This window comes from Sceloporus occidentalis, unplaced genomic scaffold (assembly GCF_023333645.1).
Source record: "Sceloporus occidentalis isolate IW3139 unplaced genomic scaffold, rSceOcc1.0.p SCAF_76, whole genome shotgun sequence".
Taxonomy (NCBI): domain Eukaryota; kingdom Metazoa; phylum Chordata; class Lepidosauria; order Squamata; family Phrynosomatidae; genus Sceloporus; species Sceloporus occidentalis.
Window position 1 is genome coordinate 1,906,266 of NW_028317056.1, and position 13,919 is coordinate 1,920,184.

The 13,919-nt window shown below is 40.5% G+C and overlaps 1 protein-coding gene across 1 annotated transcript in view; it reads right to left on the minus strand.

The window, feature by feature from the left end:
* The window catches only part of LOC149285743 (regulator of G protein signaling 11-like), a 38,244-nt gene that overhangs the window by 10,553 nt on the left and 13,772 nt on the right, over window positions 1-13,919 (minus strand). The window contains exons 5-17 of the mRNA XM_089494830.1: window positions 13,659-13,710; window positions 12,954-13,012; window positions 11,066-11,142; window positions 8,166-8,247; window positions 6,462-6,530; window positions 6,178-6,207; window positions 5,874-5,935; window positions 5,167-5,280; window positions 4,931-5,046; window positions 4,711-4,798; window positions 4,128-4,266; window positions 3,904-3,986; window positions 3,226-3,352 (exon numbers count right to left, since the gene is read on the minus strand). Of these exons, the coding sequence (XP_089350956.1) occupies window positions 3,226-3,352; window positions 3,904-3,986; window positions 4,128-4,266; window positions 4,711-4,798; window positions 4,931-5,046; window positions 5,167-5,280; window positions 5,874-5,935; window positions 6,178-6,207; window positions 6,462-6,530; window positions 8,166-8,247; window positions 11,066-11,142; window positions 12,954-13,012; window positions 13,659-13,710 (1,098 nt within the window). The remainder of the gene's footprint in view (window positions 1-3,225; window positions 3,353-3,903; window positions 3,987-4,127; window positions 4,267-4,710; window positions 4,799-4,930; window positions 5,047-5,166; window positions 5,281-5,873; window positions 5,936-6,177; window positions 6,208-6,461; window positions 6,531-8,165; window positions 8,248-11,065; window positions 11,143-12,953; window positions 13,013-13,658; window positions 13,711-13,919) is intronic.

Below are 13,919 nucleotides of genomic sequence, written 5' to 3' on the forward strand. Positions count from 1 at the left end.
ACGGCAAATCATTCCTGCGGCAGAGAAAAAAAAGGAAGTCACCCAAAGTTATACTTTTTATTTTATTAAAAAAAAACTACAATTATGATATTTTTTCTGGTTTGAGAAACAAAATCCAAAAAAAAATCCCCCCCCCCCAAAAAATCCAAAAGTTTTTTTCCTCTCATTTCGCTGCCGTTTCACCCGTTTATTTCCTTTCTAATTTCTTCTCTGGTTTAATCCCCCAATTTCTTATGGGGCAAATAAAGTTACCCCTCCAGTCTCTGCCTTCTGCAATAAATACTCGGGGATGTAATGGGGCGGAGCTAGTTTTTAGCCACACCCACTCCATTTATACCCCCCCAAAACCGCTGTTTTGCATAACCTACCAGAAATCTGGCTAAATTAACCCATTTTACAAACCCCAATCCTGCTACATTTCAGCAAGTTATAAAAGTATTATTTTTTTTCGGGTCTATTTCAGGAGAAATGTAGCTTCTGCATTAACTACGGCAAAATTCAAAATAAAAAGTTAATGCCGGTTGCTATGGTGATAACTTCAGATTTAGCTCCTTTTTTCCTCTCATCGCTCTTGTTGATAGGGGGGGGGGCGACGTCTCCCTCCGTGCCGAGCACAAATGATGTCATTTTTAAGAAGGATCACAGATGGTCATTTAAATAATCTAAAGCCGCCCCGGGATTTATTGCGGGCGCCAAAGAGCTCTTTGGTGGAAGACATTTTTTTATATAACGAGATAAGTGGAGAAGAGCGGTCTGGAGATTCCCCCTCCGCAGGACTCAAAGGGTTAATGGACCAAATCCAGAATGCGTGCAAAAATCACCAGCAGGCGATTGACAATATTTACCCAGAAATATGGTTTTTATTCTCCATAAAAGCAAAAAAAGTGATAAAAATACATTTTTTTAAGGAATTTTAGGGGGGGGGGCAGGATCTGGAAGAAAAAGGTGTCTGAGAGTCTTAGGAGTTGTAGTTCATTTTATCAATTTGGTTAATTGTTGTAGATTCTGAGATTTTAACTATGATTAAAAAAATGGCGGCCAGCACTGGGCTACCCAATCTGGCTGGCTGAGAGTCATAGGACAGGAGCTCTACAATGTAGACTCTCAATTTCCAGTAAATCCTAGATATTTTGGTGGGAATATTTTAATTTTACAAAAAAATCTAAAAAAATATAAATAAAAATATACTTTTTTCCTGCATATGGTTAAAAATAAACAAATAAATAAAGCATCCAACCCTTAAAATCACAAAATTAATTATTTTGCTAAACGATTATTTTTATTCATTTTTTTAGATTTTTAGAAAAATGCATTAAATAATTAGGCTTTTTTTTGCCCCCTGAGAACGGGAAACTAAAGCTGCATTTCTGTAACTTTCTCATTAAACATAAATTAATTGAACGCGAACATTTATACCGAAGAACAAACGAACAAAACATGAATGAATAAACCTCTCGGAGCCGTGTGTGTCGGAATGCGGGAAGGCTGAGGTAGGAGGGGCATCCAGGCAAAAGAAGGAGGGGCCAGGCAGGGAACAGGACTGGCGTTCTTCAGGCAACATGACCAAAGGATTGTTTGAGAGGCAAAGCTGTGCAAACAAAACACACACAAGGGGCAAAAGATTATGAGCATCGGGGGAACTTCTTTTAAAAAATAATTTATTGCTGCAAGAAAAAAACTGAATAAAACATTAACATTTCTCATAGATTCTGAATATTAAAAAAGCTCTTTAATTGGCTTAATCGGTCGTCGGTCTCGTCTTAGATTCAGGAGCCGTATGTCTATCCCATGCATGTTTAATACCCTCACTGCATTACCCTCTACCACTTCTGCTGGGAGGCTGATCTACCTACCTACCACCATAACAGTCTTCTATGGAGCTACTTATCTCCCGCTTCATCCTGCAGATCCTTCGCTACATTTGGGAACATGACGCAGTAGTAGATACAGGTCTGCAGGACCCGTTGTAATTTAGGACCTGCTCTCAACAGCGCCCCCTCTTGGCCTCTCATGAAAGACTTGGATGAGCTGGAAAAAAATGCAGCTTTTTCCACTGACATTTTATAAAATCATCTTTTTTAAAATATTTAAATCTCGTGCCTTTATAATAAAAAAAAATAATTTTTTTTATAATTAATATTTTTAAATTAAATGCCGACTTGTCCTTTTTTCCCCTTTTTTTAGGGATTAGCGCTTCTATAAAACAGATATTTAGTTCCTTAACGACCTTGAGAAACATTCAGTTTTATCTGGGCACAGATAAGAAGTCAGCCAATTAACGGACTGACGCAGTCAGTTTACGCGTTATTTTCCAAAATACTGGGGAGGAAAAACATTTGTTGGGATCGCGGACGTGGCTTTTCTGCCAAAAATACATTCTCTGGAGAGTTAATTAGATGATAATCTAAATAAAAAACCTGGAAATTGAACAGTCTGGGAACAGTTTAATTTGGAGACGCGGAGAAGGATTTCTGTTTCCAATCTACAAACAAATCATTTATTCTTGTAAATAATCCGCAGATTTCCAGATATTTGGAACAAATTCTGCTGTTAAAGATAATTTGTGGCTCCCAACATTCATCGTCTAAACAGACGGCGCTGGATGTTATCAAACGAATACAAAAAAAAAATAGGCATTGGTGCCTATTCTAGCTGAACACAACTCTCATCACTCTCAGCTTTATGAGATTGGGAAACCCAGAAATAGACAATGGCCTTTATGTATTTTTATATGTATGAAAAAGAGAATTAGGGAAATTCTTTTATACTTTACTGAGAGGGTGGTCGATAAGTAGAACAGTCTCCCAGCAGAGGTGGTAGAGGGTAATACAGTGAGGGAATTAAACATGCATGGGATAGACATACGGCTCCTGAATCTAAGACGAGACCAACGACGCACACAATAAGGAGGACAAGGTCAGGGCAGGGTGCAGTACTAAGGACAAAGTTAGTTTTGAAGAAAACAGAAAGAATGAGGTCAGAAGACAAGAAAAGGGGGTTGGAGAAACGATATTTCACAGCGAGGCCGTATAAAGTAAAATATAAACCCCTAAAAAGGAAGCTAAAATCACTCAACGAGATTACACTCGATAAAGGAATACGAAGCCGCACTCCATTCATTCTCCAGAAATAGCACTTTTTTTTTTCTGCTTCTTTCCTATTTATCTCCAGAATTGGTAAATCCAAAGAGCGGAAGCAGGAAGGCGGCATCGCGGCGGGAGCTACCTGGGAAGCAGGCGCAGGCGACGTGGATCTGTGGTCTCCGTCCGCCTTGGTTTCTTGTTCTCCGGCGGGCAGAAGAAAAGCCGGGCTGGGACTCGAGTGCCTCTGCCGTCTCATGAACGGGAAGACTCTGTTCCGGGCAACAAAACGAGACACTTCAGAAACTTCTGCGTAACAACGAAATAATAAACGCTCTGAGCTCTACTGATTCCTACGGAAGAGAGGAGAACGTTATAGAATCCTTACATTAAGAAACATTCTCAAGGAGGTCAGGGGGTTAGAAGGTCCCGATTGACGCCAAACCCACCCAACTAAAGAGCCTTCTGAATTCTCCCGGGAGGCTAGAACTTTAATTATTGGTTTTTTTTCTGGAAAATTCGGGATTCCAAGGTCACTCCCGACGACTCGAAGACAAGACGATGGCAAACGGACTGTGATGTCAAAATATGTCTGCGATTTCATTTAATGAAACTAAACCCCCTTGGAAAAGCACCAAGGATCTAACTTTGAAGCCACAATGTATCCACACATCTCCAGCCATCGAGAGCCGCGCGGCCTTTAGTGAAGACCAAGAAATGTCCTTAAATGGATTAAAAAATCCGCAGGATAATTCATTTCATATTGACGTCAATTTGAATTTTCTTCCATTGATGGAAAGATTTCGAGCAGGACGTTACAAACCCTTTCTTGGTCTCCGGGGGGATGAAGGCTTGGCCCAGGAGACTCTTGTACATGTCGGACTTCAAGTATCTCGGATACGAATCCTGGAATATAAAAACATTAAAAAAAAAAACCCATCAAAGTGTTAAAGATCCCATGCCCAAATTTCATGCCCCTCCCAATTCTATCCAATCCCCGCCCACAGTCATTTTATGCCACGCCCCATTCCTTCTTCACCGACTGACCTTCTTCATCAGCATGTAGATGTGCATCTGGGCGTCTTCTAACACGAAGCGATGAGGGGTTTTAATATTCTCTAAGGTCTTTTCCATGGTCTTGCTGTCGATGTTTACCCAGCGGACGGCCCCCGGAGCCAAAAACTGCCTGTTTTTAGGGTAATGGCCCAAAAAAAAAAAAAGGTGAAACATAGTACCTGCCGGCAGATCGGCCCCATCCGGCCCCCGTCTAGTCGCCCGTTTCTCGGGCTGTAACGACTCAAACCTTAATCAGTCGTTGATTAAAACACCCCCCCCACCACCACAGCCATCGCGATCACAAAGATTAGACATCAAATCCTTGAGAATTTTAGCCTAAAAATACACGCAAAGTGGAAGAAATGGCATATGGAGGTTTTTGACGCCGTCTATCAATCATTCCCACCGGCCGTCTGTTTTTACGCCCTAACGTTCTCGTTCCCAATCTTCACCGTAGCAGACGTTAACTCGTGGGTTAAATCTCTGTATCCCGATTCTATCTCTCGCTGCGTTATTTATGTTTTTTGACCCCAAAATTTTATTATATATATAAAAAAAAAAAAGAATCACTCACTCGTACACGGACTGAACCGTGGAGGCCACCTTAGAAAGTTCTCCATAACGCAATTCTTCGCAGGCTTCCCAAAAGAGAAGATTCTCGGCTGGAACGGAGAGAAACGAGGTGAAGAAATAAGGGTTAAATCATGAGGTTAAATAACCACCCAAAAACACGGGGGCAGAAGTGAGTTCCACCCTCCGGAGGAAGCTCTCCAAGCGTTATTATGAAAACCTACCACTAAACTCCTTCTCCAGGAACTGCAGGAACTCCTTCCGTCCGCGGGGGTCGTTGAGTAACTCCATGAAATTGAAGGTCCAGCGGTCTACCCGGAGTTTGGTTGGCATGGGTACCCTGGAGATTATGGGAAAGGGCATTATATTAATATATTATTGAGCTCCGCTTGCGGTGTAGGAACGATGGGAAGCTCATATAACATTCCCTGTGTATATGATCAGTTCTAATGCTACTCACATGGATGCAGTCATAGACCAGTACATGACATCATCCGTGATCCAGGGGTTACTGGGGAGACAGCCGGACATGATGGGATCATGGGGTAGGTACTGCTCGCTAAATTTCAGGAACCTGCAATGAGTGTATGATTAGACCAGACGCAGAGGGGCAGCTGCCAAGCCTGGCGTTAGCTAAAGCCAAATACCTCAAGACAATGTACCCCCCCCCCCCTCCCCAAGTGGCAACAGATAACTGAATTCTGATGAGACTTTCTCACCATGACACAAAGAACTCCATAGAAAGATCGACGAATACTCATGGAGATTCTGCATGAACACATGAATGCACTTCACGAAAACATTCACGCCACGGAGAGGTAAACAAATGGTAAATAATTTAATCAATTACTTAGAGGGTGGTAGATAAGTGGAACAGCCTCCCGGCAGAAGTGGTAGAGGGTAATACAGTGAGGGGATTAAACACGCATGGTATAGACATACTGCTCCTGAATCTAAGACGAGACCAACGACTGATTAAGGTTTGAGTCGTTACAGCAGGAGAAACGGGCGACTAGACGGGGGCCGCCGGGGGCCGATCTTCCGGCAGGTTCTATTTAAGACGTGTATGAGATCGTGATGAACAGCTCCCAGGTGATGCCATTTAAATTCCGCAGAGACATGATACTGTATCCTAATAATATAAGTATACGGCTTCCAATCACTCACCCCTCCAGGCAGATGGAGGATTTCACCCGCGTCCTCGTCATGGCTTTCTTCAAATATTCCGCCTTGGCAAAAAAAAAGATGGAAATCCAGGAATTAGATCACCTCCCGTCCTGGTCTGTTTTGCAATTTGTTTTATTTAATTTATACCGCAGATGATTCCGCCTTCATATCTTTACTGCTAAATGATTGCTTATTATGAAAAAAAAAAAATTCCTTTCCAAATGCATTTATTTCTAACGTATTTATTGAGAGACTTCAGGTGCCGTTTTATAATCCGCAAATTATTTGACAATTACATCCTTACCTCCTTTCTGTAATAATCCGCATTCTTTCCCTACAAAAAAAAAAAATGAAAAAGGTTTCCGTGAGGAGCTCGGCGCAGAACAGATAAATGTCCCATTTCTGCGGATTCTGGGTTTAGAATTTGGAATATTATGTACAACGGCCACTGGATTTGGCTTAAAACTCTTGTTTCTTTTGATTTGAAGATAGGGGGGGACCAAAAGGTTATCTAAATTATCATTCATAACTCTCAGCTTAGTTATTGTTTCCTATAAGGTAACAGAATAATGTAACAGTAGTACTTACAAGCTGCATCTGACCCGCGTAACAGCTCCCTCGGTCAGGCCCCCGGTCCATCACGTTTAAACATCCAGGCTGCAGAAATGTTTTAAAAAGCAACAAAGTTATTTTTGGCTCAGACAAGCTGTTTGGGGGTAATGATGGCTCAGACAAGCTGTTTGGGGGTAATGATGGCTCAGACAAGCTGTTTGGGGGTAATGATGGCTCAGACAAGCTATTAGTGGGCAAAGATGGCACAGGCAGAGTGTTTGGGGATTAGGTAGCGATGAGCTTCTTGGGGGACAAAGGTGGCACCTACAAGTTGCTTGAGGGCAAAAGTGGCACTGTGGGTCATGTTCCTTGGTGAAGTTGGTAGCCCCGGGACAATTTTCACACCAGTGCATTGGGGTTTTTTGGTTTTTTTTTCCATGGGACTCCCCCTTTAACATTCTGTACAGTAGGGGTCTGGAGCTGAGAATCTATTAGAAGACTCAGGAATCTGAATAGTTGGAATCTTTTGATTCTTTGTATCTTTTAGTGTGTAGAGGATACAATGTTATTCGCGCTATATATAGATATAAGATAAATACATATGAAAATAATAACACAGCGCCATGGAATCTGGTGGCGCTATATGAAATTAATGAAAATAATAATAATAATAATAATAATAATAATAATAATTATTATTATTATTATTATTCTCATGTCCCATGATGATAAATTAGATATTTTTTTAATATGTAAAAAATTGGGGGTTTTTTGGCCGTGATCTCTTATTCTGAAGACGACCCGGATCAGAGGCGTTTCTTCTGCGTCTCCCAAATCCTTTCTTATTAAGTCGGCGGTTAAAATGCATTTTCTTTTGGTTTTTTTCCAAGCAAAGTCGGCTAAATTTAGTCCGATAAAGAATAGATCCCACCAGCACGCTTTCTAATTATACATTTCTTGCAAGAACTCGTGAACGGCTTCAACAAATTTCTCTCCGAGCATCGAGCGCTCGGCGAAAGTCTCTTCAATGATATAAAAAAAAAAAGAAAAAATCTAAAGATGCTTTAAAGGAACATGAATCGGGAGTTAAAAGCAACAGAAAGGTCGTCGGCTGCCCTTGATTTCCCAGTGACCCTTCCCTGCTGCTGGGATCATAAATGTAGCTTATAAAGACAGTCCCTGCATGAAAGGCAAGCGTGGGAGAAACAAGGGCTGATGCTCCCTGGGGAGAGACAGTGTGTGCGTGTATGTGTGCGTGTGTGTGATGCAACCATTGACAGTATGCTTTATATGAATAGCAGTAAGGGTTAAAAAGAAATTGCCCAGGCATCAACTACCCTTGGCACTTTGTAACATATGCCACGTGTAAATTACATTTATTCTTCGGGGATTAATAAAAAATAAAAATAAATAAATAATAAAATTATATATATATATATATATATATATATATATATATATAAAAAAGGCTAAGTTTGTGTCAGGCACACTTTTAACACTAGGGGGCAGCACTGTAGTTCATATTAGACATATGTGAATGGGCCAAAAAACGATTCTTTGTGCAAACTTTGTGCAGCCAATGGGAGATGGAATCCTGCCCATGCTTGACTCTCATTGGCTGCTCTAGTTTGGAACGCTGATATGTAAATCCGATAAGTAGATATAAAAGAACAAAATTCTAAAGTGGAATTATGAGAACGCGAGGATTTCCGCGCCGTTCCTGGTCATTTCCTAACTCACCGACGGCCTGCTGACGAGCCAATACGCCTGCTCCTGGCATTCGATCACGATGCGGTCGCCTTTCCGTCTTTGCTTGGCTGCCCTGTCGAGAAGACAAAATCCGAGAAAAAAAAATAAATAGAAAAAATTACAAATATTAAACGAGATCCTGAAAACCTACAATTTTAGAGGATTTCATTCCCTCTGTATATTAGCCTCTACCACTTCTGCTGGGAGGCTGTTCCACGTATCTACCACCTTCTAAGTCAAAGGACGTAATTTTTTTATAAAACACATATTTTAAACTTTAAAACACCTTTAAGCTAACGGACACAACACCTCACAATGCATTATTAAAAACTCTATTTTTTTAAAAAAATATATTTTTTAATTTAAATTTTTGTAAATAATTATTTTCCATTTTTAAGGGAATGCGAAGATTTAGTGCTTCTAGCTCTGAGGATTTTAATAATTTTATACAGCGTCGTTTTGCACGCGCTCGGTAAAATCCATGGGAATATTTTAAGACATCTTTGAATTTTTTATGACGCATGCAGATAAATAGTTAATGTGTGCTTTCCGGATTAAGCAAAGTGGGTGACCGCTTTATTTATTTATAGAAATGTAAAATATTTTTTAAAAATTAAGGTTAGGACCTAGAAGCTTCTAATGTGGATACCGTATATGTATTTTTTACTTAGTGAGCATTTTGGATAATTAATATTAAATTATAAACGCAGACGATGACATAATAACCGGTTATACCAGAATACTGGTTTCTGTTCCGCCAACTGGAAGAAACAACATACTGGTATTACCCCCCCCCCCCCATAGCCTTATAAAAAAAATATTATGAAATGATAGAAAATAGTACATTTTAGTCTTTAACAGACTTTCCTTAGTCAGAGAGTCCGATTGGGTGATCAAGACTGAGCCGTTCTATTGTTCCCCACAAGGCAGTATGATAAGGAGTCGGGGGGTTTAGTAGATCGGGGATCAGATAACAGAGCGAGAATCATACAAACGGCTGATATGCAGCTGCCTGAAAAGATTTATATTATTGATATTTATAAAAACATATTTTTGATTTGATAAAAAAGATTGTAAAAATATATATATTATTTTTATATCCAGATCACCCTAACACACATATACACAATCACACATAAACACGTACACACACACACACACACATACACACACACACACATACACAATCACACATAAACTCGTACACACACACATACACACACATACACATATACATACACACACACACACATACACACACACACATACACACTTACACAATCACACATAAACACGTACACACACACATACACATATACATACACACACACAGACACACACACACACACACACACACACATACACATATACATACACATACACAATCACACACACACACACTTACACAATTACACATAAACACGTACACACACACATATACATACATACACACACACATAGACAATCACACATACACATATACATACACATACACAATCACACACACACACACATACATACACAATCACATACACAATCACACACACATATACATACACACACACATAGACAATCACACATACACATACACAATCACACACACACACACACAAACACAATCACACATAAACACGTACACACACACATACACAATCACACATAAACACGTACACACACACACATACACAATCACACATAAACACGTACACACACACACATATACACACCCACACACAATCACACATACACACATATACATTCACACACACATAGTTTCATGTATATTTTATTAATACAGTCTCGTGTCAGTAATTCTTGCGTATTTAATATTTTAAATCCGATATTTTTATCCATTTATTTTAATCAGCTATTTGATTTTTAAGAGAAGCGCTGAAGTGGCAGCTTCCTGATTCCGCCGAGTATCAAATTCCCCGGGAAACTTTCAGCAACTCAGCAAAGTCTTTGAGAAACTTTCTGTGATACCCACCGGGACCAAAGCAGCCGGGACCCCGGCGGGGGGGGTGTAATATATTTAAAGCCTGAATTTCGGGTCTACCCCTAGGCAGCACACGGGGTCCCATAGAGTTTCGGCATCAGGTGTCGACTAAACTGAATGACACCAAAAAAACATGGATGGATATTGAATATAAATTAACTGTAATAATGCAGACGGATCCGCAGAGGAAGAGAGGAGGAGAAACGTTTCCCTCTCCATGAATCGCTCTTCGTTATTCTGGCCTCCCCGAGTGTTTCCGCAAAAGGAAGGAGCAAAAGAGACAGACACTCCCCAGAGTCGCCCTTTTGGAGAAAAGCTCCGGGAGGCCTGGTTAACGGAGCGGAGAGTGAGGAGAAGCGGAAGAAGAAAGAAGACAGAAGAACAAGACGAAGCAAGAAGACGAGCAGCAAGAAAGGAGGCAAGGAGGCAGAAGCAGTCGGCGGAAAAGGTAGGGAGACATTGAGAGAGAATGAGTGAGAGAGCACTAAAGAGTGTGAGTGAGAGAGCACTAGATAGTGTGAGTGAGGTGAGTGACAACAAATTTAGTTTCCCAATATAAATAGCTCTCTGAATTTTATCTGAGCCATGGACCAAAAAACCCCCCAAAAATTTGTCGGAATCGTTTTTAATGGCAAATAACACATTTTTTTACTCAAGAAAACAACTGAGAAAAACTTTATTTATACCCCAACGCAAACGAACGACTCTTCTGTTACCTAAACGGATTCTCTTCCACAATTAAGGAAATCGATTAAAATAGCAGATAATTAAAGGAAGAAAACAACATTAGCGCTCGGATTCCTTGGAGACGCACGGCACGGATTGCTTATAGAATGATTAACGACGGGGCTCACACTCTGCTTAGAGAACGCGATAAATTACAATAAAGCCTCACCGTAGCTGCTCTCGCGCCTGCATGACCACGAAGTCCCACGTGTGGTTTATTCTTTTATGTAACTGGTTATAATTATCCTGGAAAATTAAAAATAGAAAAAGGATAAATTCCTTGCAGAGCTGCTTCGTTCTCTCAGTAACATTCTCAAACATTCTCGGTAACATTCTCAAACATTCTCGGTAACATTCTCAAACATTCTCGGTAACATTCTCAAACATTCTCCGACATTCTCAAACATTCTCCGACATTCTCAAACATTCTCATACATTCTCAAACATTCTCAGTAACATTCTCGGTAATATTCTCGGACATTCTCAAACATTCTCGGTAACATTCTCGAACATTCTCATACATTCTCAAACATTCACGGACATTCTCAAACATTCTCCGACATTCTCGGTAACATTCTCAAACATTCTCGGTAACATTCTCGAACATTCTCATACATTCTCAAACATTCACGGACATTCTCGATAACATTCTCTGACATTTTTTCTAATGACCCCAATTTGCCTGAGAAATCCATGCGTCTCATTGTTTAAGATGGTTTCACAGGGTTTGGCCCGGGGGGCCAAAGTGATTTATCTGTACAATATGTAGAATAACAATATATGGTGGTGTCTTGCGTAATGTTAGCATGTGACCTAGAACAAGACGTGGCTCACATGACCCTTTAATAGCGCGTGCAAACGTATCCGTCATATACAATGTAACAAGACTCCAGCGTTATGTGACCGGTGCAGTCCAGGGTCGGACTGGGGATGTCTTTATTACCCAAAGGTGCCATAAGTGACATATCTTAGGCCCTCCTAGGCGATCAGGCTCCTTGGTGTGCCGCTGTGGAGATCTTTGATCCCCATTGTACAGGGCTATGGAATGCGATGGCGCTATAAAGAGGGGAATCAGGGCAGGAGAGAGGGGATCAGGGGAGGAAAAAAGGGATAACCTTCTTTACCGGACCTAACCAGGATACAGCTAATAAGCAGACCTTACAAAGAGTCTGGTGGGTGGCTAAGATCCAGGCCCCCTACGTAGTTATGTCTAGAAGAAATATTTTAACAAACGAACCACATGGTGGTTATGAAACCCGGTCATGGGAACGTTCTACGGAGCCGACACGCTGGGAGGTTTTCCTTTCCCATTTTTTGGGCTCTTTATCTCTGTCGTGTTTTGAAGAGACAGACTGTTTTTAGAGCGACACATTTACATGTCTTTGTTGGGCTCGGGAACATCTGGCTGCGGAGGAAAACAAACTTTGGAGACAGCTTTTCCTTGCGTCTGCAGGAAGCCCGTTTTATAACCTACTTAAAAAGGGAAATGAGGTGAAAAAGAGGGGGTTTATATATATTTTTTTGCATGGGTTTATTGCAGTGTTTTGGTTACAAGGTTTTTGGGTAATCGTTATAACGGGAAAGGGGCCAATGTCGGCAACCAATCAGAACGGATGCAGCTATGACATTGGGTGATGACATCATAACTCATCACTAGCAGCAAATAGCCATAGACGTAACAAATTGTGTGTTTTTTTTTGAAAATGCATTAATTTACCGTAGATAGGGGTAAGAACAGTTTACATATCGGGGTCCCCCATTATCAAATCAGAGTCTAGGGGCGCTGGCCAGTGGGACCCAATACTATTGTGCACTTCAGAAATAAATGCACGACTATTTATTGAAACATAGAACCTGCCGGCAGATCGGCCCCATTCGGCCCCCGTCTAGTCGCCCGTTTCTCCTGCTGTAACGTCTTAGATTCAGGAGCCGTATGTCTATCCCATGCATGTTTAATACCCTCACTGTATTACCCTCTACCACCACTGCTGGGAGGTGGTTCCATTCATCCACCCCCTCTCAGTCAAGTAAAACTTCCTTATATCACATGACATTACCTTTTCATGCTCCACCAGATCTCCTTGTTTTCGGATATTTTTCTTTGCAAGATAAATTGCTAAAAAAAAAAATGCAATTACTACGTGGTTAGACTGTGATAATATAATACAAATATATGAATAAATATTTTCACGGAGGCGTTAAGCGGTGGGATATTGGATGTTGCTGCGATCACAGAAGATGTAATTAGAATGTTTTAGTATTTGCATAATCATGGAAAAATAAACTATATAATCTGTAGAAGCAAAATAAAAGATAAAATAAAATCATGGAATATTTGAATAAAATACCCCCCCCACAAAACAAATCCTGATTCTAAAAGAGAAACTAACAAAATTTTTTTTAGAGCTGTATATGATTGATTTTGCTAAAAAAAGTTAATTGACCTTAAAGTGCGAAAGTCCGACCTTCATCCTACCTACCCTTACTATATAAAACATCATTTTCAGCAAATTTATCTAAATAAAGTTATCTGAAGTTAAAGGGGCCATATAAAAAGTACAGATCAAGCGTCCCTAATCCAGGCCAGTTTTTTTTGTAACCCCCCCCCTAATTCTAGGTTTCTGTTTTTAATGTAAAATTCCAAATAATCCTGCGGGGGGGGGTGTTAGTAATAATATATGTTATTGTATGAAAAATGGCAGAGATTATCCTGTAATCCCAGCCATTTGGAGACAGTAAGAGATCAAAGTCCTCGCGCTCACCATAATCGAGTTCCGTGGCCGGCCATTTATTCGTCGTCCAAAAATATGGAGTCTAGGGGGAGAAAAAAAATAATGTATTTTAATTTACGAGAAATTTAGCCAGATTAAAACTCACATGAGACGGGAAATCGGAAAAAGATTGCATCGACGGAGATCCCATTTCCAGGGACAAAACCGGCCAAAGACGTTTCCAGACCTTGCAGGTATCAGGTTAGCTTTTTCTATGTTACAAAATCCATTTAATCGGTTCCAAAACCCTTT